The following is a 27,519-nucleotide window of genomic DNA, read 5'->3' as shown; positions in this document are numbered from 1 at the left end:
CTGGCGGGTAAGGTTCACACTGGAGCAAAGTATTTACTTTTTTAAAATCGGGGGTGCTCATATCATGTACTCAAATCCATCACCATTCAGGCTATTTTATTGACTGGATTACGAAAATAAGTCTCCTCTTCAGACCAGCAGTACATAATTTAAGGTGTGGGTTTTTTTTTTTTTTTTATATTTGGAGTAATGCAGTTAGGAATTGTTTGGCATGTTCAGACAGAAATATGATTAGTTGTGGATTTATGGTATAAGCAGATTCAGTCCCAGTAAGGAGTCTTACTTCCAGCTCCAGTAGGAATGCACAGGCAAATATATAATACTACTTTTCTTAATTGCAAAACTAAAATGTCTCTAAAGCTGATGTTCAAAGATTATCAACCTAGTAACTACAAGGTCATTATCCAAATTTACTGTTTTTCTGAAAGTCTCAAACATTGACTGTTCAAAAATTAAATTAGGGTCAATTTTCATTAATATGTTTTTATAAATACATTATCTTTGCTGAGTTCATTGGAATGGCTGTGATGTCCTTATTTATCAAACAAGAGAGTGACAAGAGAAACTGTCAAATACATAATTTGAATCCCTAGGGAAATTAGCATGTCCTGGGAATAAGTTTGGTGCTTTTGACAGCCTCAGTCATCCTTGGTAGACTAGAGGGCTTTAAGCATGAGTTGGAGTTCCAGATGGTCTATCCTCATAACACTTTATTTCATGAGCACATCTGAGGCTTCAGCTACCAGGCATCTCTTCTCAGCTTCAGTCTGAGATTCTTCTGCTTTCTTTCTCCCTCTAAATGAAGCCATGAAAGTTTCCATTCCAAGGTACTCAGCAAGGGCAATCATCATTTTTGGAGCTAGTATTCTAGAGAAAGGCAGAGGAAAAACATATCAGAATCCTTTAAGAGGAATCAAAGACATTTCTTTGTAAAGATTACTTTGAATTACATGTGTGGGTTGCTGTGATGCGTTCCATGCATGTGTCACTGATGGAAGGTGAACAGAGAAATGCTGGGTCAAGTCACATGCGCTGAGCAAGTTACATGCGCTGAGAGCCACCCAACATTGAGGGAGCTTTCCACTCTCCCAGGGCTCAAGCCACAACTTATCCATATGTTTACTCAGTGCATTCTGCAGAAAAGCTGTGCATATGCTGATTTACTGGACATAAATGGTAGCAAAAACTAGAAAGAAAGCCACACCAATTAAAGCAGAATTCTTCAGGAGTGGGAGAGGAGGTAGGGCCCCAGGCATTGGCATGTGAATGTTCCCAGGCTAGGGGTGGATTCAGAGCTACAGCTGCGTGCCTATACCACCGCCACAGCCATGCTGGATCCGAGCCGCATCTGCGACCTACACCACAGCTCACAGCAATGCCGGATCCTAAATCCACTGAGCGAGGCCAGGGATTGAACCTCCATCCTCATGGATTGTAGTCAGGTTCGTTAACCGCTGAGCAAGGAGGGGAATCAGTAGTTTTAAGTGATTCCCATATACACCTGAGGTGGAGAACCATTGCTTTAGTTCCTTGAAGATAGAAGAACAGTGCCTTCAGCTTGGTTCTGCTTAGTTCAGCTCAGCCCTGCTCAACTCAACTTTGCAAATATTTATTGCGTGCACATTTTATGTTAGGTACTAAGGCTGGAACATAGCGCAGGAAACTGTGTCCTGTCCTTCCTTGCAATCTAGCAAGGAAGACAGATGTTATGTGCAACCCACAGGTGTGGTGGGTGGGTGCTACAGAAGGCAGGGACAGATGCAACATCAGGGACCTTGCCCTGCCTCAGCAGCCAAGGCATCTTAAGGAAGGATGAACAGGAAGTGCCATCGTAGAATTTACCATGTGCATACATGTTCGGTGAATGCGTGACTAAATCCACAGGTCACAAAAATACACTGAAGAGGGTATACATAATGAAGAAAGTTCTAGATTTATGAATAACATTGTTATTTTGTAATTGGCGAATCACTGGTTGTGTTTTCCACTCTGCTAGTAGCTTGGGACAGGAGAAGAGTAAAGCTGATCATAAGAGCTGAAGATCTGGAATCAGATTGAAAACTTTGTTCCAGCACCTGCTAGCTGTTTAGTGTTGCAAAAATGACTTTAAGCCTCAGATTCCCTAAGTGTGATAAAATGTGTGCAAGGCTGTCGTGCAGAGTATGGCTCACTGAGGCGCTGGATAAATGCTAGAAGTGTTCTCTGTTCTCTCCAGAGAACACAGTGGGTCTGGCCTGAATCCCGCCCCCCTGCCGCCCACCAAAGGCTCTGGAACTCAGAGCAGGAGACCAGGAAGTTGTAGGGGCTCTTTCATTAAAGGAAGTGAGGAGTTTGCCAAATATCCTTAACATTTTTCTGGCCACACTCTTAGGGTTTGTTTGTTTGTTTGTTTGTTTTTGTTTGTCTCTTATTTTTAAAAGTAGAATTTTGTATTAACTGAACTAAAAGATCCACCCCCCAAAAAAATGGGGTTCTCCTGGTTTCTCTTGATAATTTTTACTCTGTAAGAGCCAGTAGTTTCTAAATATTCTCAGTGTCTGGAATAACCAAGCACAGCTAACAACAGTCCAATAAAAATGCCCTTGTCCTATGACATATTATTCTTCCCTTTTTTTAAAAAAAAGACGAAATTGGGAGTTACTGTCATGGCTCAGCGGTTAACAGACCTGACTAGCATCCATGAGGATGCAGGTTCCATCCATGGCCTTGCTCAGTGGGTTAAGGATCCGGTGTTGCCGTGAGCTGTGGTGTAGGTCGCAGGCATGGCTCGGATCTGGCATTGCTGTGGCTCTGGCGTAGGCTAGTGGCTGCACCTCCAATTAGACCCCTAGCCTGGGAACCTCCACATGCCGCGAATGTGGCCCTAGAAAAGACAGAAAGACAAAAAAAAAATTTTGGATAGTGAGTTATTAGCACATGGCTATAAATATGGAAATAAAATGTAAACATTAGGAACTGTCCTGTGTTTCCTCTCATGACCAATATTGGGACCAGCGCTAATGCATTTAATTTCCTAGAGTGAACTCCCTGCCTTTATTGACTTTCTGCTGTGTGATGGGCTGGACATATGGAAGGAAGTTCTTTGAGATATTTTTTTTTTGTATTTTTCTTTTCTCTCTTTCAGCCCAAACATAAAGTCATTGCATATTATTAAGAAGCAACATGGCAAAATTATTTCACCAAAAGAAATAATTTCCTGAGGCTCTGTAATGTGTCTTTATTTTCAGCAAAAACTATTGCTGCCACGTTAAGCAGAATTAGATGTTTGTGAAATCAGTTGGAACTGAAATGGGGTGCGCATGTAATAAAGTTCCCATTAAGCATTACTGTGATGTTTTATACTTTTATATCATGCTTCTCTATTACTTGAACCACATGTCCTCAAAAATTCTGTTTATCTCAGCTGATTCTTCAAAGCTGATTGATGTACTGTAATTAAGGGTTGGTATTTAGTCTCTACATTTTTTCTTCTGAAAGTTCCTGGAAACTACAGCCTAAAGGGCTCCAAGATTTATTAAAAAACAGTTTTCCAAAAGGACATACAAATGGCCAACATGGACAGGAAAAGATGCTCAACATCACTAATCATTAGGGAAATGCAAAGTAAAGCCACAATGAGATATTATCTTACACCAGTTAGAATGGCTATTACCAAACAGACAAGAGATAGCAATTATTGGTTAGTATGTGGGGAAAAGGGAACACTTGTGTTCTGCTGGTGAGAATGTAAATTGGTGCAGCCACACACAATGGAATAGTATTTAGTCACAAAAAGAAAGTAACCTTGCCATTTGCAATAACATGGCTGGACCTTGAAGGTGTTTATGCTAAGTGAAATTAGTCAGACAAAGAAGATACTATATGATCTCACTTATTTGTAGAATCTAATAAAAGTGAACTAATAGAAACAGAGAATAGATCGGCGGTTGCCAGAGGTGGGCGGTGGGGGATATGGATGAAGGTGGACAAAAGGTAAATAAACCCTTCCGGTTATGAGATAAATAAGCCCTGGGGATGTAACGTGTAGCATGGTGGCTGTAGCTAACAGCATAATATTATCTGTTTGGAAGTTGCTGAAAGATCTTAAAAGCTCTCACCACAAGACACCAAAATTAACGGTGTGAGGTGATGAATGTTAACTAACCTTACTGTGATCATCATTTTGCAATATAAACATATATCTCTCATTATCTTGTACATCTTTGATACAGCGTTATGTATTCCATTACATCTCAATCAAACTGGGAAACAACAGTATGGTCGTGATCACCCATGTAGATTAATCTCAACACACATCCACGTTCATTTCCTTGTAATAAAATCTTAATTATAAAGTTGCTATGGCAAAAGAGAAGCAATTTCTGGGACCAAGTCTCTTCCAAAAATGAGCAGTACTTGGCATTCTCAGGGTTTATGAATGTGGACATTTTCTTTATACCCTGTCCAATACTATACATAACTATTTTAAAAAATTTTGCCAATACGCTCAGTAAAACTACATATATCTATGTTTTTATTTGTTTAGGTGGAGATTTAGATATGCTTCTTAGCTTTTATAATTCTACCACAAATTGCCTCTTCCTGTCCTTTCTATATCTTTATATACTGACGCTGATAATTCGTTGTTATATCTATTGAAAATATCATCTCTTATTGATATGATGTGCTACATTAAATTATTTTCATATGTTAACCTAACCCTGTATTCCCAGGATAAATTCTATTTTGTCACAGTGTATAATCATTATTGTATGTTGCTGGATTTGAGTTCTTAGTATTTTATTAAGGATTTATGTATTTATGTTCATAAGGGGTATTGATCTTTAGTTTTATTTTCTCTTGATGCCTTTGTCTGGTTTTGGTATTGGAGTAATATTAGCATCAGAGAATGATTTGGGAAGTATTCAGTCTTCTATTTTTTGGGAGAGTTTTTCAAAGACTGGCACTGATTTCTCTTTAAATGTTTGATGGAATTCACTAGTGAAGCCATTTAGACCTGAGCTTTTACCTGTGGGAAGTTTTTTAGATTACTACTTCAATCACATATTTAAGTCTCTTCAATTATTTTATCTCTTCTTGAGTCAGTTTTGTTAGTTTGTATCTCTTTAGGAATTTACCTATTTCATCTACATTACTTTTTTGTTCGTAGAATTTCTTAAGATATTTTTTCTTTCTGTTAGTAATGATATCTCTTCTTTTATTCCTGATTTTGGTACTTGGAGTCTTCTCTCTTTTTTTCTTTCTCGGTCAGTCTAGATAAAGTTTTATTAATTTTATCGATCTTTTCAGGGAGACAACTTTGGATTTTATTGATTTTCTCTAGTTTCCTATTCTCTGTTTCATTTATTTTTGCTACAGTTCTTATTATTTCTGCCTACTTTGTATTTAGTGTGCTCTTCTATTTTATAGTTTAAGGTGGAAGATTAATTATTAACTTAAGATTATTTGTTTATTTTGCTTAAGGCTGCACTTGTGGCATATGGAAGTCCCCAGGCTAGGAGTCGAATCAGAGCTGTAGCTGCCAGCCTAGGCCGCAGCCACAACAGTGTGGGATCTGAGCTGTGTCTGTGACCTATGCCACAGCTCACAGCAACGCTGGATTCCCAACCTACTGAGCGAGGCCAGGGATCAAACCTGGGTCTTCATGGATACAAGTTGGATTTGTTTCTGTTGCACCACAACGGGAACTCCCTTTTTTCTTTTTAAAATTGTAGTCATTTACCGCTATAAATTTCTCCCTGAGAACTGCTTTAGCTGCATCCCATAAGTTTTGGTATCTTGTATTTACACATATTTGTACATTTAAATTTTTTTTTGCCTTTTTAGGGCCATACCTGCGGCATATGGATGTTCCCAGGCTAGGGGTCCAATTGGAGCTGTAGCTGCTGGCCTATGCCACAGCCACAGCAACTCAAGATCTGAGCTGCCTCTGTGACCTACACCACAGCTCACGGCAACACCAGATCCTTAACCCACTGAGCGAGGCCAGGGATCAAACCTGCATTCTCATGGATGCTAGTCAGGTTCGTTAACTGCCAAGTCATGAAGGGAGCTCCCATTTCTTAAAATTTCTTCTGGTATTGGTTTCTAATTTCATTCCCTTTTGGTCAGAGAAGACACTTTGTATGATTTCATTCCTTTCAAATTTATTATAGTTATTTTATGGCTTGGCATATGGTCTATCCTGGAGAATGTTCTGGCTGTATATGACAAGGAGGTAAGTTCTGCTGTTGTTGGGTTAAGCATTCTAGGAATGTCTACAGTCTACTTAGTTCTAGTGTTCCATGTCCATTAAAATGATTTTTTAAACTATGTTTTTTGAGTTATTCTCTTAGTGGTTTTTCTAGGGTGTATCATGTACATCTTAACCTATCAGAATCTACTTCAGATTTATACTACTTCAATTCCAGTGAGCTTTACTCCTAAACAGCTATATCCTCTCTCCTACTTTTGTGCTATTATTATTGTACATATTATGTCTAAATATATTATATGCCAATAATATATGTTGTAGTTATTATTAATATTTTATGTGCTAAGGAAGCTGAGAGAAAAAAGGAGAAGTATTTATAAAGTTTGTTATACCAGTCTTCTCCATTTTTGGTTTTCTTGATTTATTTCTGTGCATATGAGTTGACATCTGGTAACATTTCCTTACTCTGCTCCAGCTTTGTCCCCATCCATTTCCCTTGTGCTCTTATGGTCAAAAATATTGCATTTCTATATGACACAGGCCCAACAGTGCTATTATGTCCATATTGTTTATATACATGCATTTAAAATCAGTTAAGAAAAGGTAAGAAACATGCATATATGTTGTCTTTTTAAAATTGTCTACTTTAGTATCTTTACTGGCACTCTTTGCTTTTTTTGTGTGTGGATTCAATTTTTTCTCTATTGTCACTTTCAGGGTGAAGATCTTCCTTTAGTATTTCTTGTAAGGTGGGGGAGGGTAGCAACAGGTTTTTTCAGTTTTTGTTTTGCCTTTTATTTTTACTTCATTTTTGCCTTCATTTCATTTTTTGAAACATTGTTTTGCTCAGTATAAGATTCTTGGTTGACAGTTATTATTTTTTCCTTTCTTTCAGGCATGCATACAGCCTTCCTGATTATCACGGATAACTGTGATTTTAGCCAGGCGATCTTTGACTCTTTCTCTTAAGCTTCTATCTGGTCTGCCTCTACTTGGATCACATCCAGCTCTTACCCTCTAAATTGCTAGATGGTTGTACTTAACAAAATTTTTTTTTGACAATGCTCTGATCTATGATCTTACCCAATTGTTCAGGTTCCAATACAGTCATATGACCATATATCCTTGGGGTCATACGGACCCAATATGATCAGGTTCCATGGCAGAGGCAGAGAGAAGCCAGTCTTTGTGGCTGACTATGACCCTAACTTGCCAGAACCTCTGTGTTATGAAGCAAGAGTTGGGTGTGATGAGAAAGTGACTTTTCACTGGCTTTCCCACCTGAAATGTTCCTATCAAACAGGATCTGAGGGTCAAGAGATTAGAGTAAGTAGTGCTCCCACCCAGCTGTTTTACTAGCTTCTATGGATGTTCCACAACCCAGAACCTGGGAGGTTGGGACCTGTCAATTTTTATCGTCTGGCAAGTCTACTTAAGACAGGTCTCCTGCCACACAACTGCTGAAATTACCAGTGCAGCTCTCCAGCAACAAAGAGCTGTTCTGGGAAGAGGATTATCATTTGGTTCATGTCAATCCCATTTTTAGCAATTGTAATGACTACACTTGCCCTAGATTATGTTTATACTTTTCAAAATAGTTTATTGATTGGTTCTTTTGTGTAAATGCTGATGTATTTCATTTGCATCCTTATTTGGTTGTTCCACCAAATGTAAACTTTACATCAAAATATTACCCCCCCAATACTTCCATACATATATTAATCAATCTTTCAAAATATTTAATCTGGTAGATTATTTTTATTTCCATATTCTTTTTAGAAAAGAAATTATCTTCTCAACACTGCAATGCTAAATATTGTAGTAAATTTTCACTGCCAACTTTTGTTGTAGTGTAATATTCTGATTAGCACTTTAGATTTATGTTTTCACCATACTATCTGCTTTAAAACCATTAATTTAATACATATTGAAAGTTTCCTTTTAATGAATTAGGCATTCAAATTATTTCTTTGTTTTACTTTTCATATTTCAAACTTTCAAAATGAAAAGATGATATTGACATATATTGGAAGATTATTACAAGAGTAAAGATTACTGTAAGAGTTCACTTACTTGATTGTACAGCCATCAAACATTCCCGTATTGATAAAATATGGGCAAACGATGGTGGTTTTAATTTTACTTTTTTGTTGTAGGCTTAATTCCAAATTCAGAGGCTCTGCAAGGCCAAAAGCTGCGAATTTGCTTGCAGAATAATCTGAAACAAAGTGAAGGACTGTTACTAATAGAATTTAACAAGCTAATTTTTGGAATTATTTTTAAAAAATGGAAACTCCCTCTGGGTTCTCTGGCTTAGTTTGGGAGGCAAAGCATCACTGTTAAAGTCATTTTTGTGGCTGCTCAACTCCTATGTCTCCACACAATATACCCAGCAACAAAATGAAGATTCTTTCAATTTCTCTTAACGCAAGAAGACTTCTGAGCTAATTGGCCCAATACTTCTCTTTGTTTTTTAAAAAGAAGAAAATATCTTCCCTTGCTACTGCCACTTTATTTATTTATTTGTCTTTTTAGGGCCACACCTATGGCATATGGAGGTTCCCAGGCTAGGGGTCTAATCGGAGCTACAGCTGCCGGCCAACACCACAGCCACAGCAATGCGGGATCTGAGCCGCATCTGAGACCTACACCACAGCTCATGGCAACGCTGGATCCTTAACCCACTGAGAGAGGCCAGGGATTGAACCTGCATCCTCATGGATGCTAGTCAGATTTGTTTCTACTGCGCCACGATGGTAACTCCACCACAGCCACTTTAAATAGGGAAATGGAAAGAATCCTGGGATTATAAATAGAGCCAAATGCACCAGCCATTTCCCCTTGGGGCAGGAAGAGTTCTCTGTACCTTGGCAGAGTCCTAATCTCTGTGGGCTATGAACTGGTGAATATAAAGTCACATGAAGAAGTACCCACCTGATAGTCCACTGACACCAAACAGCCCTGCTATGCTTGTGATACAGACTAAGTGACCATGGTTGCTTTTAAGCATGGAAGGAAGGACAGCCTTACAAGTCTGCAAGATATAGATACACTGCGTCAATAGTCATTATTCATTTTTATTTTATTTGCTTAAGAAGTATTTGATCAATTTACAGACTCCCTTAATAAATATTTAACCCTTATGATGTGTTAAATTTCGTGGCAGTACAAAATAGTCATGAGTGCCATGGAGTCACTGTTTCCAGAGATCTTAAAATTTATTATGTGTTCATCTACAAGAGAAAGTATTTGACTTGATTTTGCTTTTAAGTAAACTATACCTATTGAATTAAATCCACATTTAGAGTTTGCTAAAAAATCAAAAACATTTTTTTTTCTAGTATGTTGAGCTCGTCCATGCAGTCTTTAGCAATTTGTATTAAAATTTAACCACATTTTCCTTCTTGGCTCTACCCTAAACAATCTCTTCACTCCAGTGGAGTGGCAGGATGGGAAAAATTGTCCACGAAAGGTGAATTTCAATGCAAGGAAAACATGCTCTGGTAAATAAAGTTGCTTGGGAATGGTCTCCCATGATTTGATATATTCTTAGCTATTTTGGTAACATTGAATCATTCATTCTCAAGAAAGATTTTAATGTAGTATTCGGAGACGTCCCAGTTCCCTCACTCCTGTGCTTTTTAGGTTCTCTCAGGGAAACTGTTCATTCTTTCTTCCCCTGACACTGGGCTTTTTAAATCTAAGCTCTGTCCGGAAACATTATCCGAAACTTGAAATAAGGGAAAGAGATGACTTTCAGTATGCTAGAGCATCTCCTGATAATCTTGCCTGAGCTTTATCTAACCCTCTTAGCAATGTAACTTTGTTTGACTAATAGTTATAGGACCCAGATGTTTCACAATCCTGTAAAATTAGAGATTAACACGCAGAAAACCAAGAGTGATTTTTTTTTGGGGGGGGGGGTCTGATAGAAAAGATAATCCCAGAGGTTAAGAGTTTAGTGACTTATTTCAGCACTCTTTTTCATTGACTAAATACATCCAAATTCCTCATGTCATCAATTTATCAGCAGCATTCTTCGTCTCTTTTTCTTACGAGTTAAATATTTGTCAGACAATGCTCCCTAACTATTTCTATGAGATTTTTGATTTTAACAATATCAGAGTTTTTCTGCTGAGAGTTTTAGAGATGCCAAGATGTACTCACCTTCTAAGAGCCAGATCAAAGAATTTTGCCTTTGCTTTTGAGATCTGTTTGTTCTTACTAATCTTGTTCTAGAACTGCTGAAATGATTGGTGAATTTCTGTTTAGATGCAGATAATTGGTCTCTTTTGACATTTCATGTCCAAGTGTGACGGCATTTTGTATGCCTGTCTCTTGTGGTGACAACATCTTTGGTTTTCAAAAATTAAAAAAAAAATACCGTTGTATCAGTCATGACTGTGTAGGGGTGTGGAAAAGGGAATAGGGAGCTTGGCAAGAGTGGAGCCATCTTGCTGACACCGTCCATCTTGGTGAACTTAAGGTGACCCATACGAGAGCTCTGAGAAAAACAAAGTCATTAGGACTTGAGAAACTCCAGGCGCCAATTGTTCTGGAGCTATTCAAAAATAGCTAGATTGTACTTGAGGTTAATCATTAAAGTAACAATATAAGACATTCCGTACAGCTATATACCTTTCTGTATCCTGCATGTAACTAAAGGTTAATGTAGCATGTGAGACACCACTATAAATGTATCTCCCCCTTTCTGTTTGGGGGTCCCTGGTTGGGAAGGGATTCCCTGTGGACCCGCCAGCATAATAAAGCTGTGCTCCATCTTCCTTGAGTGTCCTCTGAGGTGATTTCTGGAAATTCTACAACATATTCTGGAGGCTCCAGCAAGATCCCCTCAGAGAGACTGGCCCATTGAGCCACTGTCATTATTGGCTGGCGGCTTGAGGCTGCAGGGCCGGCCACTGCTGGGTAGAGCACGCCCCTCTGCCCCTGCTGCCGCCTTGATTTCAGGGAGATGGACCTGGTGAGGAATCTGGATCAGCCAGGTGAGGAACCCGGGACAGGTCCTGCCCACAGGGCAGAAGATGAGACGTGATCAACCCCTTGAGGGATTAGTATGCGGAGGGAAAGTTGCATGAGTCAGGGACGGAGGACTCTTCTGGTTGGAAGTTGTGCCAGTAGCAGTAGCCAGGAACTCCCGGGGGAGTGGGAGGGACTGTGATAACCTCTGAGTGTGTGTGTGAGAGTGAATGTGCGACCTGATTCGCTTGCATTTCAGGTTGGAGTTTGTGGTTCTATGGCTCTAGAGGCTATGGAGTCCTAGTGGGTCCTAACCTGCAGTTCCGTGGTGGCCTCATAAGGCTTCAAGGCTGGCCATGCTCTGAAGGACCCCTTCCCTCCCCAGGAGTCCAGTCCAGGTCCAGGGTTTATACGGACCAGCCATATGCCAAGGGGCACCTAAACTCCCAAGAAGGGGGCAGTCAGGCAGACATCTGAATGGCCACCTTCTGAGAAGGGGGCACCCTCCCTTGTTTTGTCTGTGACACCAACACAGGGTGGCCACACGGGGCGGGACCCAGCCTGGAAATACCTAATTTGATCTTGTTTCTGGACTTTGCTTAGGAAAAAGGGATGTAACGGTCAGAGAAAGTTGTGCCTGTGGAAATTGTGAGGGGCACTCTTTGAGACGTTAAGCTAGGAAATTTTGACTTTACCAGTTCAGAAGCTATGCACTAAGGTTTTCTGGGACTCTCCCATCTGTCCCCTCTGCTGTGACGCTCCTCCTTTTTATCTGAGTTGGGAGTTGCCCCCTAAGCAATATCTAGGGGATGGCTGGCATATTCGGCTGTTAGTGCATGTCTGCACTCACTCTCCTGTGATCCCGAGGACACAGTATCAAAAAGGACAAAAGAGAAAAGCAGGTATACTGGTCAAACGGCAGGCTCCATGGAACACCCCATCCTCCCTGTCCAGAAGGAGGGAGGGAAAGATGACCAACCAGTGCAGGATCTGCGGACTGTTAATGAGGCCGTTGTGACTCTTCATCCTACTGACCCCAACCCATACACCTTGCTCAGTTTAATGCCTGCAAAGGCAGCTTGGTTCGCCTGCCTAGATTTAAAGGATGCCTTCTTTTGGTTATGAGTAGCACCTCAAAGCCAGAACTTGTTTGCTTTTGAGGGGGAAGATCCAGACACAGGGAGAAAAGTCCAATTGACTAGGACTAGGCTCCGACAGGGACTTAAAAATTCCCCTACCTTGTTTGTAGAGGCGCTGGCTGTGGATTTAGTGGCCTTTCTGGCAGAGGAGACTGATTGCCAGATCCTCCAGTAGGTGGATGATCTACTGGCAGCTGATCACCGAGACCAGTGTTAGAGGGGGACACTGGCTTTATCAGGCTTGCCGGAACAAGCTGTCCTGGGAGAAGGCACAGGTCTGCCAGCAACAGGTACGCTACTTGGGGTTGAACATCACAGCTGGGAGGAGGACTTTGGAAATTAACAGGCATCAGGCCATCTGCCGAATTGAGAGACCAACAACCAAGAGTTCCTGGGGGCAGCTGGGTTTGGCTGCACCTGGATACCAGGTTTCTCACAAATTGCTAAGCCAGTCTATGAGGCTGCTGCTGGGTCTAGGCAAACACCCCTTCAGTGGGGCCTGAACAAGAACAGGCGTTCTTAAAGCTCAAAGAATTGGTCACACAGGCTCCTGCACTAGGACTTCCTCATAGGACTAAAGACTTTAATTTATTTGGACATGAAAAAGAACAAGTGGGCCTTGGGAGTCCTCACCCAGACTGTAGGGTCCTGGCAGAGATTGGTGGCCTCAGGATGGCCCCCATGCATCCGGGCCAAGGCTGCCGTGGCATTAATGGTATAAGAAGCTGATAAGCTAACCTCGGGACAGACGACTCATGTTAAGGTCCCACATTCTGTCCTGGCCTTACTCACAGGGCTGGGAGCCAAATGGCTGTCAACATATCGAGTCCTCCACTACCAGGGACTGTTGTATGAAAGTCCCCGTGTTCAGGCGGAACTTAGCCAGGCTGTTAACCCAGCCGCTTTCCTCCTGGTACGGTCAAGCCCACCTGACCATGACTGTGAAGAAATTCTGGAAGACATATATTGTAGTTGGCCCAACCTCCAGGATTCCCCACTGACTGATGGGGAAGTAACTTATATAGATGGGGCCAGTTTTATGATGGATGGACAATGGAGGTCTGGGTTTGCTATTACAACTGAAAGTGAGGTGACTTCTTCTGGGCCTTTACTGGTGGGATGGTCAGCACAACGAGCAGAACTGTGGGCCCCAATCCAAGCTTTAAGGCCGGCAAAAGGAAAGAAGGCCAACATTTACATAGAATCTAGGTCTGCATTTGCTACTTTGCTTCATGGGGCAATCTATAAAGAACGAGGTCTAGGAGTTCCCGTCGTGGCGCAGTGGTTAACAAATCTGACTAGGAACCATGAGGTTGCGGGTTTGATCCCTGGCCTTGCTCAGTGGGTTAACCATCTGGCATTGCCGCGAGCTGTGGTGTAGGTCGCAGACATGTCTTGGATCCCACATGGCTGTGGCTCTGGTATAGGCCGGTGGCTACAGCTCTGATTAGACCCCTAGCCTGGGAACCTCCATATGCCACAGGAGTGGCCCTAGAAAAAGGCAAAAAGACAAAAAAAAAAAAAAGAACGAGGTCTATTAACTGCCAGGGGTAAGGATATAAAAAATAAGGAAGAAATTTTAATGCTCTTGGAAGCTGTTTGGGATCCAGAAAAGGTGGCAGTAATACACTGCAGAAGACACCAGAAGGGCCAGACAATGGAGGCCAAAGGAAACGGGCTGGTTGACCAAGTGGCCAAGGAGGCAGCTACTCAGGAATCACAGGTAACTAAGGTTCTAATGATGCCTTCACTCCCAGCACAGCCTGTATATAGTAATGAAGATCTAGAATGGCTAAAAATTGAAGGGGAATCCAGTGAGGTGATGGATGTGGACGTTACCAGATGGATGAATCTTTGTGCCTTCCTCTCTGGCATATAAAATAGTACAAGATTTCCGTCACCCAACCCACCTTGGTGAGGCCAAGGTATATGAATTATTAACACGGTATTGCATTATTCCCTGACTGACAGCTCTGTGCGCTCAGGTCAACCAATGATGTGTCACTTGTGCTGAAAACAATGCTGCACCACGGACTCAACTGCCTCCTGGAACACAGGTAAAAGGTACCCTCCCCTTCGAAAGTTTGGAAGTTGATTTTATGAAGTGACACCTTGCTGGGGCTATAAATCTCTACTTGTTCTACTATGTATCTATTCAGGGTGGGCTGAGGCCTGCCCCACAAGGACTGAGAAGGCAAGACAAGTGGCTCGCTGTTTACTGAGAGATATTGTGCCCCGGTTCCGACTGCCCCTCATCACTGGGTCTGACAGTGGGCTGGCTTTCGTGGCCAAGATAATTCAACTGATAAGTAAGCTATTGGGTATTAAACGGAAATTACGCATGGCCTATTGGCCACAAAGCTCAGGGACAGTTGAATGAACAGAACTCTTAAAACAGCATTGGCTAAATTAACACAAGAGGCAGGACTAAGCTGGATAGATCTTCTGCCAATAACACTCATGAAAATCAGGATGACACCCCAATCGTCTGGTTATTCCCCTTATGAGATTCTGTTTGGGCACCCTCCTCCTTTTATAAGACATTTAAGAGGGGACCCCGTGGTCTCTAAGGAATTGGGTATGTCATAGCAGATGGAACAGTTGGGAAAGGTAATGGAAGAAATAATCAGCTTTACCCAGGAAAGAATCCCTATCCCGCTGGGAGTGGGGGTTCACTCATATAAAGCAGGAGATATGGTGCGGGTAAAAGACTGGAAAAGTCAAATTCTTCAACCTCTCTGGGCCGGTCCATACACTGTGGTACTAAGCACCCCTGCTGCTGTTAAGGTCGCAGGTATTATTCCTTGAATTCATCCCACTAGGGTGGAGATTGCTGCTGACAAAGATGCTTTGTGAAGGTAGAGAGAGAAATGGAATGACCACTGAGGCTCGCCCTTAAAAAACAGGGAGGAAAATGACTTCAGCTAGGAGCCTTCTGTGACTTCTGGAGACAACCCTGCTGCTGCTAGAACATCTAAACCAAGTGAAGACCCAGGACAACGTCTTCGTGTCACAGGCCCACTCCTATGCGAACTTTCACATACGATCCAGTGCTGGGTATGGGGAGCCCTGCGCATGCCCATATCTGTAATGGATGGACTACCCTGGTAGATATCACCTTTCTGCCAGGGGGATTTGGCTAATTTATGTGACTTTTTGCGTCTTTTTCAATGGTATGATTACTTGACAGCCGTATTTGTTCCATCACTAGAGAACGACAGACATCATGATGAGGGCAGAAGCTTTAACTAACTTTACCAAGCAAGCTTTAATAGATGAAATGAAAGCTATGAAGGCATTAGATACTGGACAAGCGCCGATGAAAAAGGCTGTCATTCAAAATAGAATGGCACTAGACACCCTAACAGCTGCCCAAGGAGGGACATGTGCCACCGTAAAAACAGAATGCTGTGTATATATTCCTGATCTCTCTGGTAATGTAACTGTTGTGTTAAATGATATGAGAAATCAGGTTAGGGCAATGTCTAATGATAACCTTCCTTTCTAGACTTCTGTTTTGTCTTGGATAAAAGGGGACTGGTGGAAAAATGTAATACTAATCAAAGTTATTATACTGCTGCTATTAATCTTTGGACCCTGTATTTTTAATTGTGTTACTCAGCTTGTTGCATCCCGTCTAGGAGCCAGGTTCCAAGTCCACACCCCTCGGGTCCAGTATTTGCCAATGACTGATGCACATTGAGAAAGATGAGTGTCAAGAGGGGGTGTGGAAAAAGGGAATAGGAAGCTTGGCAAGAGCGGAGTCATCTTGCTGCCACCATCCTTCTTGGTGAACCTAAGGTGACCCATACGAGAGCTCTGAGAAAAACAAAGTCATTAGGACTTGAGAAACTCCAGGCGCCAATTGTTCTGGAGCTATTCAAAAATAGCTAGATTGTACTTGAGGTTAATCATTAAAGTAACAATATAAGACATTCCGTACAGCTATATACCTTTCTGTATCCTGCATGTAACTAAATGTAGCATGTGAGACACGTAAGCAAGCACTATAAATGTATAGACACGTAAGCAAGCACTATAAATGTATCTCCCCCTTTCTGTTTGGGGGTCCCTGGTTGGGAAGGGATTCCCCGTGGACCCGCCAGCATAATAAAGCTGTGCTCCATCTTCCTTGAGTGTCCTCTGAGGTGATTTCTGGAAATTCTACAGCAACTGCAGCATAGTCGGAAACAGGAAGAGCTAGTTATAGTCTTTCAGCACAAGAGCATGAAAAATCCAGCTTGTGCCCCAGAGGGCTTCTCCAGGAGGATCATCTGGTCGACCTCACAGGGTTCTGGCACTAGAAGCCTGGGTGTAGTGACACTACAGGGTCTGAAAGCTTGTGAAACCCTTGTGAACTGGAGTTTGGCACTTGTCATCAGCCTCTTCATGGATTAAATCATGAGCCAATGCAGCTGCTGACCCACAGTTTCCCTGAATGGAGCTCAGGATGGAGACCAGGAGTGAGGCGCTCTGTGCTCTGAAAACTGGAAGAACAGGTCTTCAGATAGTTATGCACTTTTAGAAGAAGATTTTATGAGCCCAATTCTTGCACCTCCTCGTATCTAGAAAAACACGAAAATCCTTCATGATGACTGATGTCTGTGACTAGCAGTCATGCTGAGGCCAGCAGCAAATTTCTGTGAAATGTGTGCCTGGCTGCAGGTACCTCCCCCTTCACCTTTATCACATATATCCTGATATTCCCCCTTTTCTCTCTGGGGCAAAAAAAGAGCTCTGAAATACCACCCACCTGGGCAGTAGTCAGGTGGACAAAACAAAGGGTGTCACAGTCATCTGCAATGCAGCCACCAACCCTGAAGGCTAGGAAAACTCAGGACTCTGGCCCTGAGAGCCTGGGTGCACATCAAAGGAATGATTCAGTGAGCCCAAAGCTCTTCTGTTCCTGCTACCTGCCCTTTGTTGCAAAACCTCTTATGTATCCTAGCTCCCCTCTCACCTCCTACAAGCCGTTTCTCAGGGCTATCTGAGATGCTGTCCCCTGGGCTTAAGTCCTAATGTTGCCCCAAATAAAATCTGTCAATTTTCAGATTGTGCTTTTTTTTTTTTTTTGGTCTTTTTGCCATTTCTTGGGCCGCTCCAGCGGCATATGGAGGTTCCCAGGCTAGGGGTCCAATCAGAGCTGTAGCCACCGGCCTACGCCACAGCCACAGCAACGCGGGATCCGAGCCTGTCTGTGACCTACACCACAGCTCATGGCAACGCCAGATCCCTAATCCACTGAGCAAGGCCTGGATTCGAACCTGCAACCTCATGGTTCCTAGTCGGATTCGTTGACCACTGAGCCAGATGGGAGCTCCAGATTGTGCATTTTTTAAGTCGACATACTCAGGGAGGTGAGGCTGAATAATGGAAATGAAAGTGTGTGTTAGTGTTTCTTTGATAATTAAGCAGTGAAACTCTCCAGATTAAAGGGTAAGAAAGTAGTGGCCTCTTGGAGCTCCCATCGTGGCTCAGTTGTTAATGAACCTGACTAGTATCCATGAGGACATGAGTTCGAACTCTGGCCTCGATCGGTGGGTTAAGGTTCTGGTGTTGCCGTGAGCTGTGATGTAGGTCACAGATGCAGCTTGGATACCTAGTTGCTGTGGGTGTGGTGTAGGCTGGCAGCGATAGCTCTTGATTCGACTCCTAGCCTGGGAATCTCCATATGTGCCGTCAGTGCAGCCCTAAAAAGACCAAAAAAAAAAAAAAAGACCTCTTGGGATCTGCCATAAGCCTGAACAGGGTGAAGTTTTTAAAAACAATCAGAATAAGCAGTTATCTACTCACAGAGATCTAACTAGTTGCAGGAGTTCAGTTCTGTTTGTTTTTCTCCATAAGAATTCTTTTTTTTTTTTTTCTCAAACATACACATATGTGTATTGCTTTTGAACTGGAGCTGAAGTTGATGCCATTTTTCTGCATTTCCACTTGAGAAAGAGGGAAAGTGACCAGCTATTTCAAGGGTCTGTGTTTCTCGTCTTATGAATCAGTGGAGGGCTTTTTTTAAGGACATTCTAGAAGATAAATTTGTCATAGAAAAACCATTATTTGTTCTCCATATATAGATATCCACCATTAAAAGGAAGAGAAAGGAATGCCAATAAGTGTTGAGTGAGCAATTAGTTATCCAAAACTATAGCAAAGCGTTTTTACCAGGGAACACAACAGAGAATTGTATATGGATCCACGTTTACACATTACTCATCAAGGTAAGTCTGAGAACGAATGAAAGTTGTTCAATAAATAGTTAAATCCATTTTTCCTGATTTTATCACATGCAGAGTATAAATACAAACAAATATCAGATTCACTTGACATTATTTTATTGCATTTGCTGTAGGACTTAGTTTTTCGCACGGAAAATCCTAATGGCCAAATTTCCTAAATTTTTTCACCATGGTTATTATGGGTTAGATAAGTTGTCATTGTTCCCACAAATATTTCAGATTATGAAGACGGCAAATATGTGTTCAGTTAAACCGAATTACAACAAAAGATGACTTTATTATTAAAAAAGGAATTGATATTTGTGAACTTCGAATAGGTTTGCCAATCGTTGGAAATTAGCATCTCCGCCTGCATTGTCTTTCACAATTTTTTTACGTCATCTTTTCAACATCCTTTTAATATCACCAGTGATTGTGTATCTCTGTAGCGTCAATGTCAATGACTCCAAGACTTTGGAATAATATTAAGTTGAGTAAACTTAGGAGAACTACTTGATTCCCTATAAAGTTTTAAGAGAAATTAACATTCATAGAGCAAAGATATGGAGTCACCTAGCACAGTGGGGTGTGGATGGGGACTGTCACCTGTCATATCAGTAAACAAAGGATGTTGCAGCCATCGAACCATCAGCGGCCCCTGAGTGTGGGCGCTGAGGGGATTCTGGATGGAGAAAAGCAGGGTACTGGTCCTAGGCAGTTAAGATGAACATCAAAGGCATGATTGCAGTGAGCCCAGACTCTTACACCTTCGCAGATGTAAAAGTACTAAATGTATTAACTTGAGACATCTGGTTTTCTTTCTTTCTTTAATTAACAATGATATTTTGATGTCCTGACTCTTTCTTTCTTTCTTTTTTTTTTTTTGCAAAAACTTCTTTTTATCCTGGCTCCTTCCTTATCTCTTTGGAGCAGTCCTGTCTTGCAGGCTTAAGTCCTCAGTCTGTTCACTGAATAAAACATATTCTCAGCTTTTAGAGTATAGTTTTTTTTTTTTTTCAGTCAACAGTGGCTTATTTTTGAAAGCTTGAATTAAGAAGTTCAGTTCAATGCGGCACACATCTTATCTTCTAATATGATGATAAGGTTAAGTCTATTTTAAAGTTATGGTTGGAGGCTAAACATGATATTGCTATATGACTTTATGTATATTTTATGGAGAGATGGGCTTTGGGGATTTTTCAGTGTGCTCACTACAATTATTAACCAAGTCTGTATGACGTAGTTTTGTATTACACTCCAGTGGAGATTTCTACTTTCTTCAGTTGATACTTTTGGCTACTGAAATAAAGTAATCAGATCCACTGAGTTTTGTCATCAATATGAAGGTTCTGGGCTCCCCTCACCTTGCCGGAAGACTCTGTTGCCACAAGCCAATCTTCGTGTCCTGTGAAGACACAGCTTGGCAGGACACTCTGAAAGTCACACTAGGAAGACTGCTTCGAGGAGCTGACTCTCCTACAGCGGACATTGCCACTGTGAGGGGACCTTCGTGAGGTCACACCAGGGCCTGAATCAGGGCCTTACGTCTTCTTTAGCCCAAAAGCAGTTGACGATATGAAAGCAGACTCTCGCTCTTTCGGCAGGGCAGAAATAACTATGTGGGGCCAGATTACAAAATCAACAAGGGAAATTTAAATGTGGTTGATGTGCTATTTTCTGAGCGGCCCATGAAGAGGCCCTTTTCCTTTCTTTCTGAGCTCTTTCTAATCCTGAGCTGAGAAAGCGAACTGAAGGGTGAGAGGAATCATTATATGAGAGTCAGAAGGAAAGATATTCTTATCAGAGAGAACAGCTTGTGCAAAGACCCTCATGTAGAAAAGCGCCAGTGTGCTTTGGGTTCTGATCAGGATCCCTGGAGTAAAGGAATTGAGCAATAAGTAGAGAAAATGAGAGATAGGTGACAGATGAAGGTGATGTCACCACCTCATGTAGGGTCTTCCAGGCCATGATGGGTACCTGTGTGTTATTCTAAGTGCATGTGAATCCTCTGAACATTTTTGAATGGGACAATGAGATGACTCAGTCAATGTATTACAAGGATCACTTTGTTCCTGCATGAAGACAGGCTAGGAGGTGCCAGCCCTGAAGATGGAAAGCCATGGTGAGCTGCTGGTGAGAGGTGACCTGGGCCTGGACCAGGGACTGGTAGTAGAGAAGGAGGCATGAGGGTCCTTGAGTTTTATAGGATGAGTCAGGGATGTTGGGGTTAAGGGAAAGGGAGGAACCCAGGATGGCTTCTAGATTTGTGATGTGACTAGAAATGGGTTCAGCTGAGCTCTGTTTGCCAAGATGGCAATTCCTCTTCCCCAAAAAAGCTTTGGGGTAGGGTGAGGGAGGGAAAGAAATCAGTGATTTTCACCCATGTTTATGGAATACCTATTGAATGTCAAGCATTGTGCTAGGTGCTCAGTCCATATTGTTGGACTCCAATGAAGGTTCCCAAGAGAAGATCAAGAAAGTAGTCCTGAGGACCTCGAAGAGTGAGGAGTAAGAAGGAGCCTGGGTGCCTAAAGCTAGTGCATCCCATGGCCCTATCCTCAGAGCCACAGAGGGCCGAGGGCCCTTCCTCATGGTTCCTGAAGCCTGGCTCCGGGTTCCTGAGCCTCCTGTGGGCCCCATCACTGCCAGTCCCTGTTCATTCCATCATCGCTTCAAGTATAAGCCCTCTGGGTGGAGACTCCTCTAGCAACTCAAGTATCTTTGGTTTCCTATCCATTTCCTGGAGATGCATTGTCAAAAATGACAGCCTCTATGTGTACATGGCTATTTAAATACACATTGAAATAATTTAATGCCATGAAATTAAAAGTTTAGCTCCTCAATCCCACTGACCACACACATTGCAAGTGCTCAGTAGCCACAAGTGACCAGGGGCTACCATATTGGGAAGCACAGAAAAAGAACACGTCCATCATCACAGATAGTTCTAGGAGACAGCCCTGGTCTAGACACTCCAGCCCTTAAGAAAGATGCTCCTGAGTTACAAATGTACTAATTTCCCTGCTGAAAAGAGTCTCACTTCTTCCCTTTGTAATCTTGGGCCATCCCTTAGCAGTTGAGGGACCTTGGATAAATCACTTAAACCCTTTGCTCCTCAAGTTTGCTCACTTGTAAAAGTGACAATGAAAATAGTGTCATGGCAACCCTGCACAGAGAAAGAACTTAGAGCAGTGCCTGGTATATAGTTAAGAGCTAATGGATGTTGATAATTCTTCCTCTCCCCATGATTTCCTTTGTTGTGATACCCAGTTGCGTGTGGGCAGAAACTGCCACTCTGAAAACAGCCCCCTCCTTCCTGTGCACAAGCCCTGCTTTTACTCATGAACAAATTAAATCTTTCTTGTGTAATGGCTGTCACATTCCGTTTGTATTTTGGTAGCAGGATTTTGAGGAACCTACTGAGTCTTGGGACAAAACTAGAGAGGGTAGAGGGAAGATCCCTGCCCTGAGAATTTGGAGTCAGGCAAGAACAGGAGAAACAAAGGGGAGTGTGTGGCAAGGTGAAACCTGAGTAGGTTAAGGGTCTATTTGTCAGTCAGTGGAAACACATTAATGGTATACTGACAGATACATAGTTGACCAGTTGCTTGTTGAAATACACAGACTTTTCATATCCATCAACAACAGGAAATGAAAAGGAAAGAAGACTTACCCAGAAGTGAGACAGGGCATTTGTATGAAATGTTCTTTCCACCATGTGGTCTGGAGTGTCGAGAAACTGCTTTCCCGTGATGACCCCAGTGTTGTTAATGAGAATGGTCACGTCACCCACGTCCCTTTTAACCTGGACAGAAGCAAGGCAAACACTTCATTTGAGATGTTATTTTTTGATAGTTTTTGTTCCAGGCTCTCATTCTCCTCCCCCCCCACACTCTTTTTAAACCTAGCTGTTTTACCTTGGGCATAGAAATAAAGTAGTTTTATGATTGATTATATAAAATACCCACATGGATTTGCCCATTTTGCCTAAAGAGGCTTAATTCTTTTTTGGTGCAGAGGTGACCTAACATTGCAACATGTTTTCTCTGCCTCCTACTTGCGTCATGCTATTGTCTTTTCTTGCTGGAGGCTAATGCCAGGGGTGTTGTACTGTGATGTCCAGCTCTTACCCTGTGTACTTCTCTGGTGTCTTCCTTCGGATGGCCATGGGGTTTCCCTTCAGCCTGTTATATGTGATGGTTACTTCTGTAGAGGGCTCTTCTGTGACCAGGTGCAGGAGCACACCCCATTCCTCCTAGGGTGTGACCAGGGCTGGGCACAAAGATATCCCAAACACAGGTGCCTTGAGCCACTGCCCAAAGGCCTCAGTGAGCCTGTGACCTCTGTCCAGAAGACCTCCACAAGTCTAATCATTGTCTGTGGCTGAGTTACACAGCTGTGCTAACCCTATTGCATCTGAGAGTTTTTTTTTATTTTTTTATTTTTTTATTTTTTATTTTCCCACTGTACAGCAAGGGGGTCAGGTTATCCTTACATGTATACATTACAATTACATTTTTCCCCCAGCCTTTCTTCTGTTGCAACATGAGCGAGAGTTTTTTGTCACCCTTCCCTACTGAATTGCTCACCTTGCCTGATTTCAGACTCCACTAAATACCACCAGCCCTACTCAGAGGAATGTGGGCACTGGGAAATGCTGGAGAGACATTGATGCAAGCTGAACTGGGGGCAAAGCATGATGCATATTCAAACAACAATTTTTAGAGACTTATTTTCTTTTTTTGGCCCTGAACTGGATCTTTTGTGCTGTTACAACAATCTGCTCTTTGTTTCCAAATAAGAAGCACTCCCTGCCTTGCCCTTGGTTTTCTCATTTCTGGCCCATGCACTGTTCCAAGTGTTCCAGATAATATGATGGGGGAGATGTTAGGTAGATATTGCTCCTGATGCAGTCGAGTTAAACAAGCTATGAAGGGAAGGGTGACTGGTGCTGGTCTTGGACTGAGAGATTAGACTCCTCTTCTTTAGAGGAGGTAAGATGGGCAAACACCCAAGAGATGCAGACTTTTAAAGATGAACATCCCATTGCCTTGACGAGGGCGTCAGTGTGAGCAAGTGCTTGACTTGGACCAACCTGGGGAAGGAACATGGGCCTGAGGAGGCGGGGGTTATCTTTGGCACAAGACATCCTGGAACATTAAAGAAAAGCCTCATGGTCACTGTCATTCTGTCCAAGAAGATCCCTGAGTATTAGGGACCCCAGAGCTAAGTGGACCCTTGGCTAGGTAATGGGATTAATGTTCATTGCAATTCTGAGAGTTTAGGAAAGCATTCTTCTTTTTTTCTTTTCTTTTTAGGGCTGTTCCCAGGTTAGGGGTTGAATTGGAGTTGCAGTTGTAGGCTTACACCATGGCCATGGCAACACCAGATCTAAGCCCCATCTGTGACCTACGTCGCAGCTTGTGGCAATGCCTGATCCTTAATCCACTGAGGGAGGCCAGAGATCAAACCCACATCCTCATGGATATTAGTTATTAGTTCTTAACTCTCTTAGCCACAATGGGAACTTCATAGGAACGCTTTTTTTTTTTTTTTGGCTTTTTGCGTTTTTCTAGGGCTGTACCTGTGGCATATGGAGGTTCCCAGGCGAGTGGTCTAATCAGAGCTGTAGCCACCGGCCTATGCCAGAGCTGCAGCAATGCTGGATCTGAGCTGCATCTGTGACCTACACCACAGCTCACGGCAATACCAGATCCTTACCCACTGAGTAAGGCCAGGGATCGAACCCGCAACCTCATGGTTCCTAGTCGGATTCGTTAACCACTGAGCCATGACGGGAACCCCGGAACGCATTCTTATACCAGTTTATAGACAAGAAGAGGTTATAAGAAACAAGGTTTTTCTGAAAGGGGCACAACTTTTGAGAGGAATAACAGTGGTTCACACCCAATTTGAATTCATACACAAAAAGGTGATAGCTCTTTTCACATAGATTTACTTCTCTGTAGATGCTGTGATTATTACTGTAATAGACACATCTCATGTGTGTGAACATGTACAAACACACACACACTAATAAATATTAGTGACTAATTGAACTTGTATATTTGGGAATAAAGCATGAACCTGGTTATTCTAACAAAAACAATTTATTTGTATACTGGGTTTCTATGGTAGAGATGAGAAGATTACCTCAATCTAATTTGGGGAAGTTAATTACTGAGCCCCTTTGGAAAGCTGTTATTACTACTCAACTCTTCTACAAATTTCAGGGGTTTGGGTAATGCCCAGGGTTTGTCAAAATTCTGGTAGCTAAAGGCTAACTCTAGTGTTTGCATTTCTCAGGCGTTGATAAGTAATGGCAATTTAACAGATAAAATGGTTGGCTTGGAAGAAGAAGGGTTGACTTGGAAGAATTCTATTTATAATACTATGCGAAAAGAAGAAAAGTCCAAGAGACATTCAAATGGTGAAAGGGTAATTTTTGGATAACGTTTGTAAATCTGGATTTCTACTAGAAACCCAGAAAATTTTACACCAGAAGCGAAGATTGGCTGCAGGAGCCTTGATGCCCAGCGGATTAGATCTGAGCTGCAGTTGTGACTTAAGGGCAAAGCTGGATCCTAATCCATGGTGCCGGGTGGGGGGCTGAACCCGAGTCCCAGTGATGCCAAGACTCTGCCACGTCTTGAGCACCGCAGCAGGATCTCCTACAAAGTCAGGTTCTGACATGCACAATGAAGCAAGAGGCACATGGTGTCTTGGAGAAAGTTTATGACAACCTTTTCTCTTTGTAAGAGCACGCGCCTGGTGCAATGTCTTTCTTGGGCATGGAAGCTCAGGACACCAATCCGCTTACCTGCTCAGCAACTCTATAGACCTCTTGCCTGTGGCTACAGTCACACTTATAGGCAAATGCTTTCATGGCCTCCTTTTCTTTGACCAGTCGACACATTTCCATGTTGTTTTCTTCATTAATGTCCCATAGAACTAAAATGGCTCCAAGGCTAGCTAATTCTATGGCCATCAGCCTCCCAAGTCCACTGCCAGCTCCCGTTATAAGGACAATCTCTCCAGAGACACCCTTTTTCTTCTTGGGAATTATCTTGTAAAACAGACTCTAAAAAATAATATAAAAATTTTCCCCAAAATACGGTGGTGTCCAAGATCATATTCACGTTGTTTCACTGAAAAAAGGAAAACAATAATAAGGGAAAATGTCACTGATAAAATCATGATGTTTATCCCCGTTGTAACACACATAAGCATCTAGTCTGAGGGAACTTTCTTTTGAGATATTAATTCTCCAAAAATACATATTTCAGTAATGACTGCCACCATGGTTGAATTCTTAAATTATATAAATAATGAGTATGAAATATTTTATAGCCACAAGAATCTTCCCAACCTATAGGGCACTTTCTAACATTTAATCTAATTTGACCTCCAGGTAGGTCAGAGATTTTGAGGAGAGTTCACAGTGAAAGACATAAGGTCTTTGAGTATCAACTTGCCCAAATTATGTGACTTGGAAACTAAGACTTCTGGGTCTCAGTCTGGTCATTTTCTATTATCTGGGCCTGATTCATGATCTCCTATCTAATAGAAATTTGCTTTTCATTAGACAGTTTGTTCAGTAATGTAGAAACAATATTTATTGTAATACAAATAAAGCCTTTTTACATTTTCACATGATCCTTATACTATCCTTCGGAGAGTATCAAACTAGGTCCAGTCGTTACTGGTTTATAGTGAGGACCTGAGACAAAAAAGGTGAAGGAGATTTATTCAAGGTTACAGAGTCAGCGGGTAAATAAGGCGTGATGTCAGGATCAAGAACAGAGGTCTGAATGTTGTGCACGCATTTAGAACAGCTAATGTGCCCTTTTCCCACAACCACCTCTTAGAAAAATAATAGAGCATTTTTTGTTTTTGGTGACACTGCCTTGATTTTTTTTTTTTTTTTGCCATTTCTTGGGCCACACCCACGGTGTATAGAGGTTTCCAGGCTAGGGGTCAAATTGGAGCTGTAGCCGCTGACCTACATCAGAGCCACAGCAACACAGGATCCGAGCTGCATCTGCAACACCGGATCCTTAACCATTGAGCAAGGCCAGGGATCGAACCCACAACCTCATGGTTCCTAGTTGGATTCGTTAACCCCTGCACCATGACGGGAACTCCTGCCTTGATTTTTGATAATCATATTTTGTTACACTTGGAACATTCCCATACAGTCATTTCACATAGAAGTCAGACATGGTCGCATCCCTAAAACCCACCTTAAAACAGACCACAACTTGAACAAATAATAAGCTGGAGCATGATGACGACGATGATGATAATAATAATAATGGTAATAATAATGGCAGCAATACATTTGGCATCTTCCTACACGCCAGGCAAATTCTAAGTGCTCTGCACGCATTGATTCACTTAACTCTTCCAAGGGCTGCCCTGTTTTACTGCTAAGAGAAGAGTTACTAAGAGGCTGAGCTCACAGCCCCTGGTCACTCAGTTATCTTTACATTCCTTCTACTTCATTTTAAACCAGTGAGGCTTTAATTTTTGTTTGTTTGTTTTTTGCTTTTCACGGCTGCCCCCGTGGCATATGAAGTTCCCAGGCTAGGCGTTGAATCAGAGCTGCAGCTGCTGGCCTGCACCACAGCCACAGCCACAGCCACCCAGGATCTGAGCCACATCTGTGGCCTACACCACAGCTCACGGCAACGCTAGATCTTTAACCCACTGAGAGAGCCCAGGGATCAAACCCATTTTCTCATTGTTTCTAGTTGGAATATTTTCCATTGCACCACAAGGGAACTCCTGCTTTTTTTGGTGTGTGTTAATTTTTAGATGTCCCTGGACCCCAAGGGTAACCAAGAAGGGCCCTGTGGGGCTCTGGGCACCAAAGCTTTTCTGAATCCCCCATTTCTTGTTTTTAGGGAATGGGCCTCATTCGGCCTTGGTGACCTTCCCCGAGTTCCTAGGGGCAGGTTCAGATGGTTGCTGATCAGGGAAGGGAGGGGATGCAAAA

At 42.3% G+C, this 27,519-nt stretch overlaps 1 protein-coding gene and 1 long non-coding RNA gene across 3 annotated transcripts; one reads left to right on the top strand and one right to left on the bottom strand.

Annotated features, from left to right (window-relative positions):
- Window positions 1-710: 710 nt before the first annotated feature.
- LOC125128683 (short-chain dehydrogenase/reductase family 16C member 6-like) lies at window positions 711-25,666 on the bottom strand (the record flags this gene model as incomplete). Its single annotated transcript, XM_047782865.1, is given in 6 exon segments — window positions 711-867; window positions 8,267-8,411; window positions 9,128-9,227; window positions 22,195-22,326; window positions 25,342-25,600; window positions 25,602-25,666. Coding segments are annotated over 6 exon segments (858 nt in total), but the record flags the coding sequence as incomplete, so codon positions are not given.
- Window positions 10,884-16,440, top strand: LOC125129310 (uncharacterized). 2 transcript variants are annotated; one of them, XR_007135449.1, is made up of 5 exons: window positions 10,884-11,196; window positions 12,420-12,599; window positions 13,905-14,032; window positions 14,281-14,366; window positions 15,132-16,440. It is a non-coding gene; the product is annotated as an uncharacterized LOC125129310 (long non-coding RNA). The 2 variants fall into 2 exon arrangements; XR_007135448.1 differs by lacking the exon at window positions 13,905-14,032.
- Window positions 25,667-27,519: the final 1,853 nt, after the last annotated feature.

The sequence above is a fragment of the Phacochoerus africanus genome, chromosome 6 (genome assembly GCF_016906955.1).
Source record: "Phacochoerus africanus isolate WHEZ1 chromosome 6, ROS_Pafr_v1, whole genome shotgun sequence".
Taxonomy (NCBI): Eukaryota; Metazoa; Chordata; class Mammalia; order Artiodactyla; family Suidae; genus Phacochoerus; species Phacochoerus africanus.
This window is presented reverse-complemented; position numbering and strand designations above follow the sequence as displayed.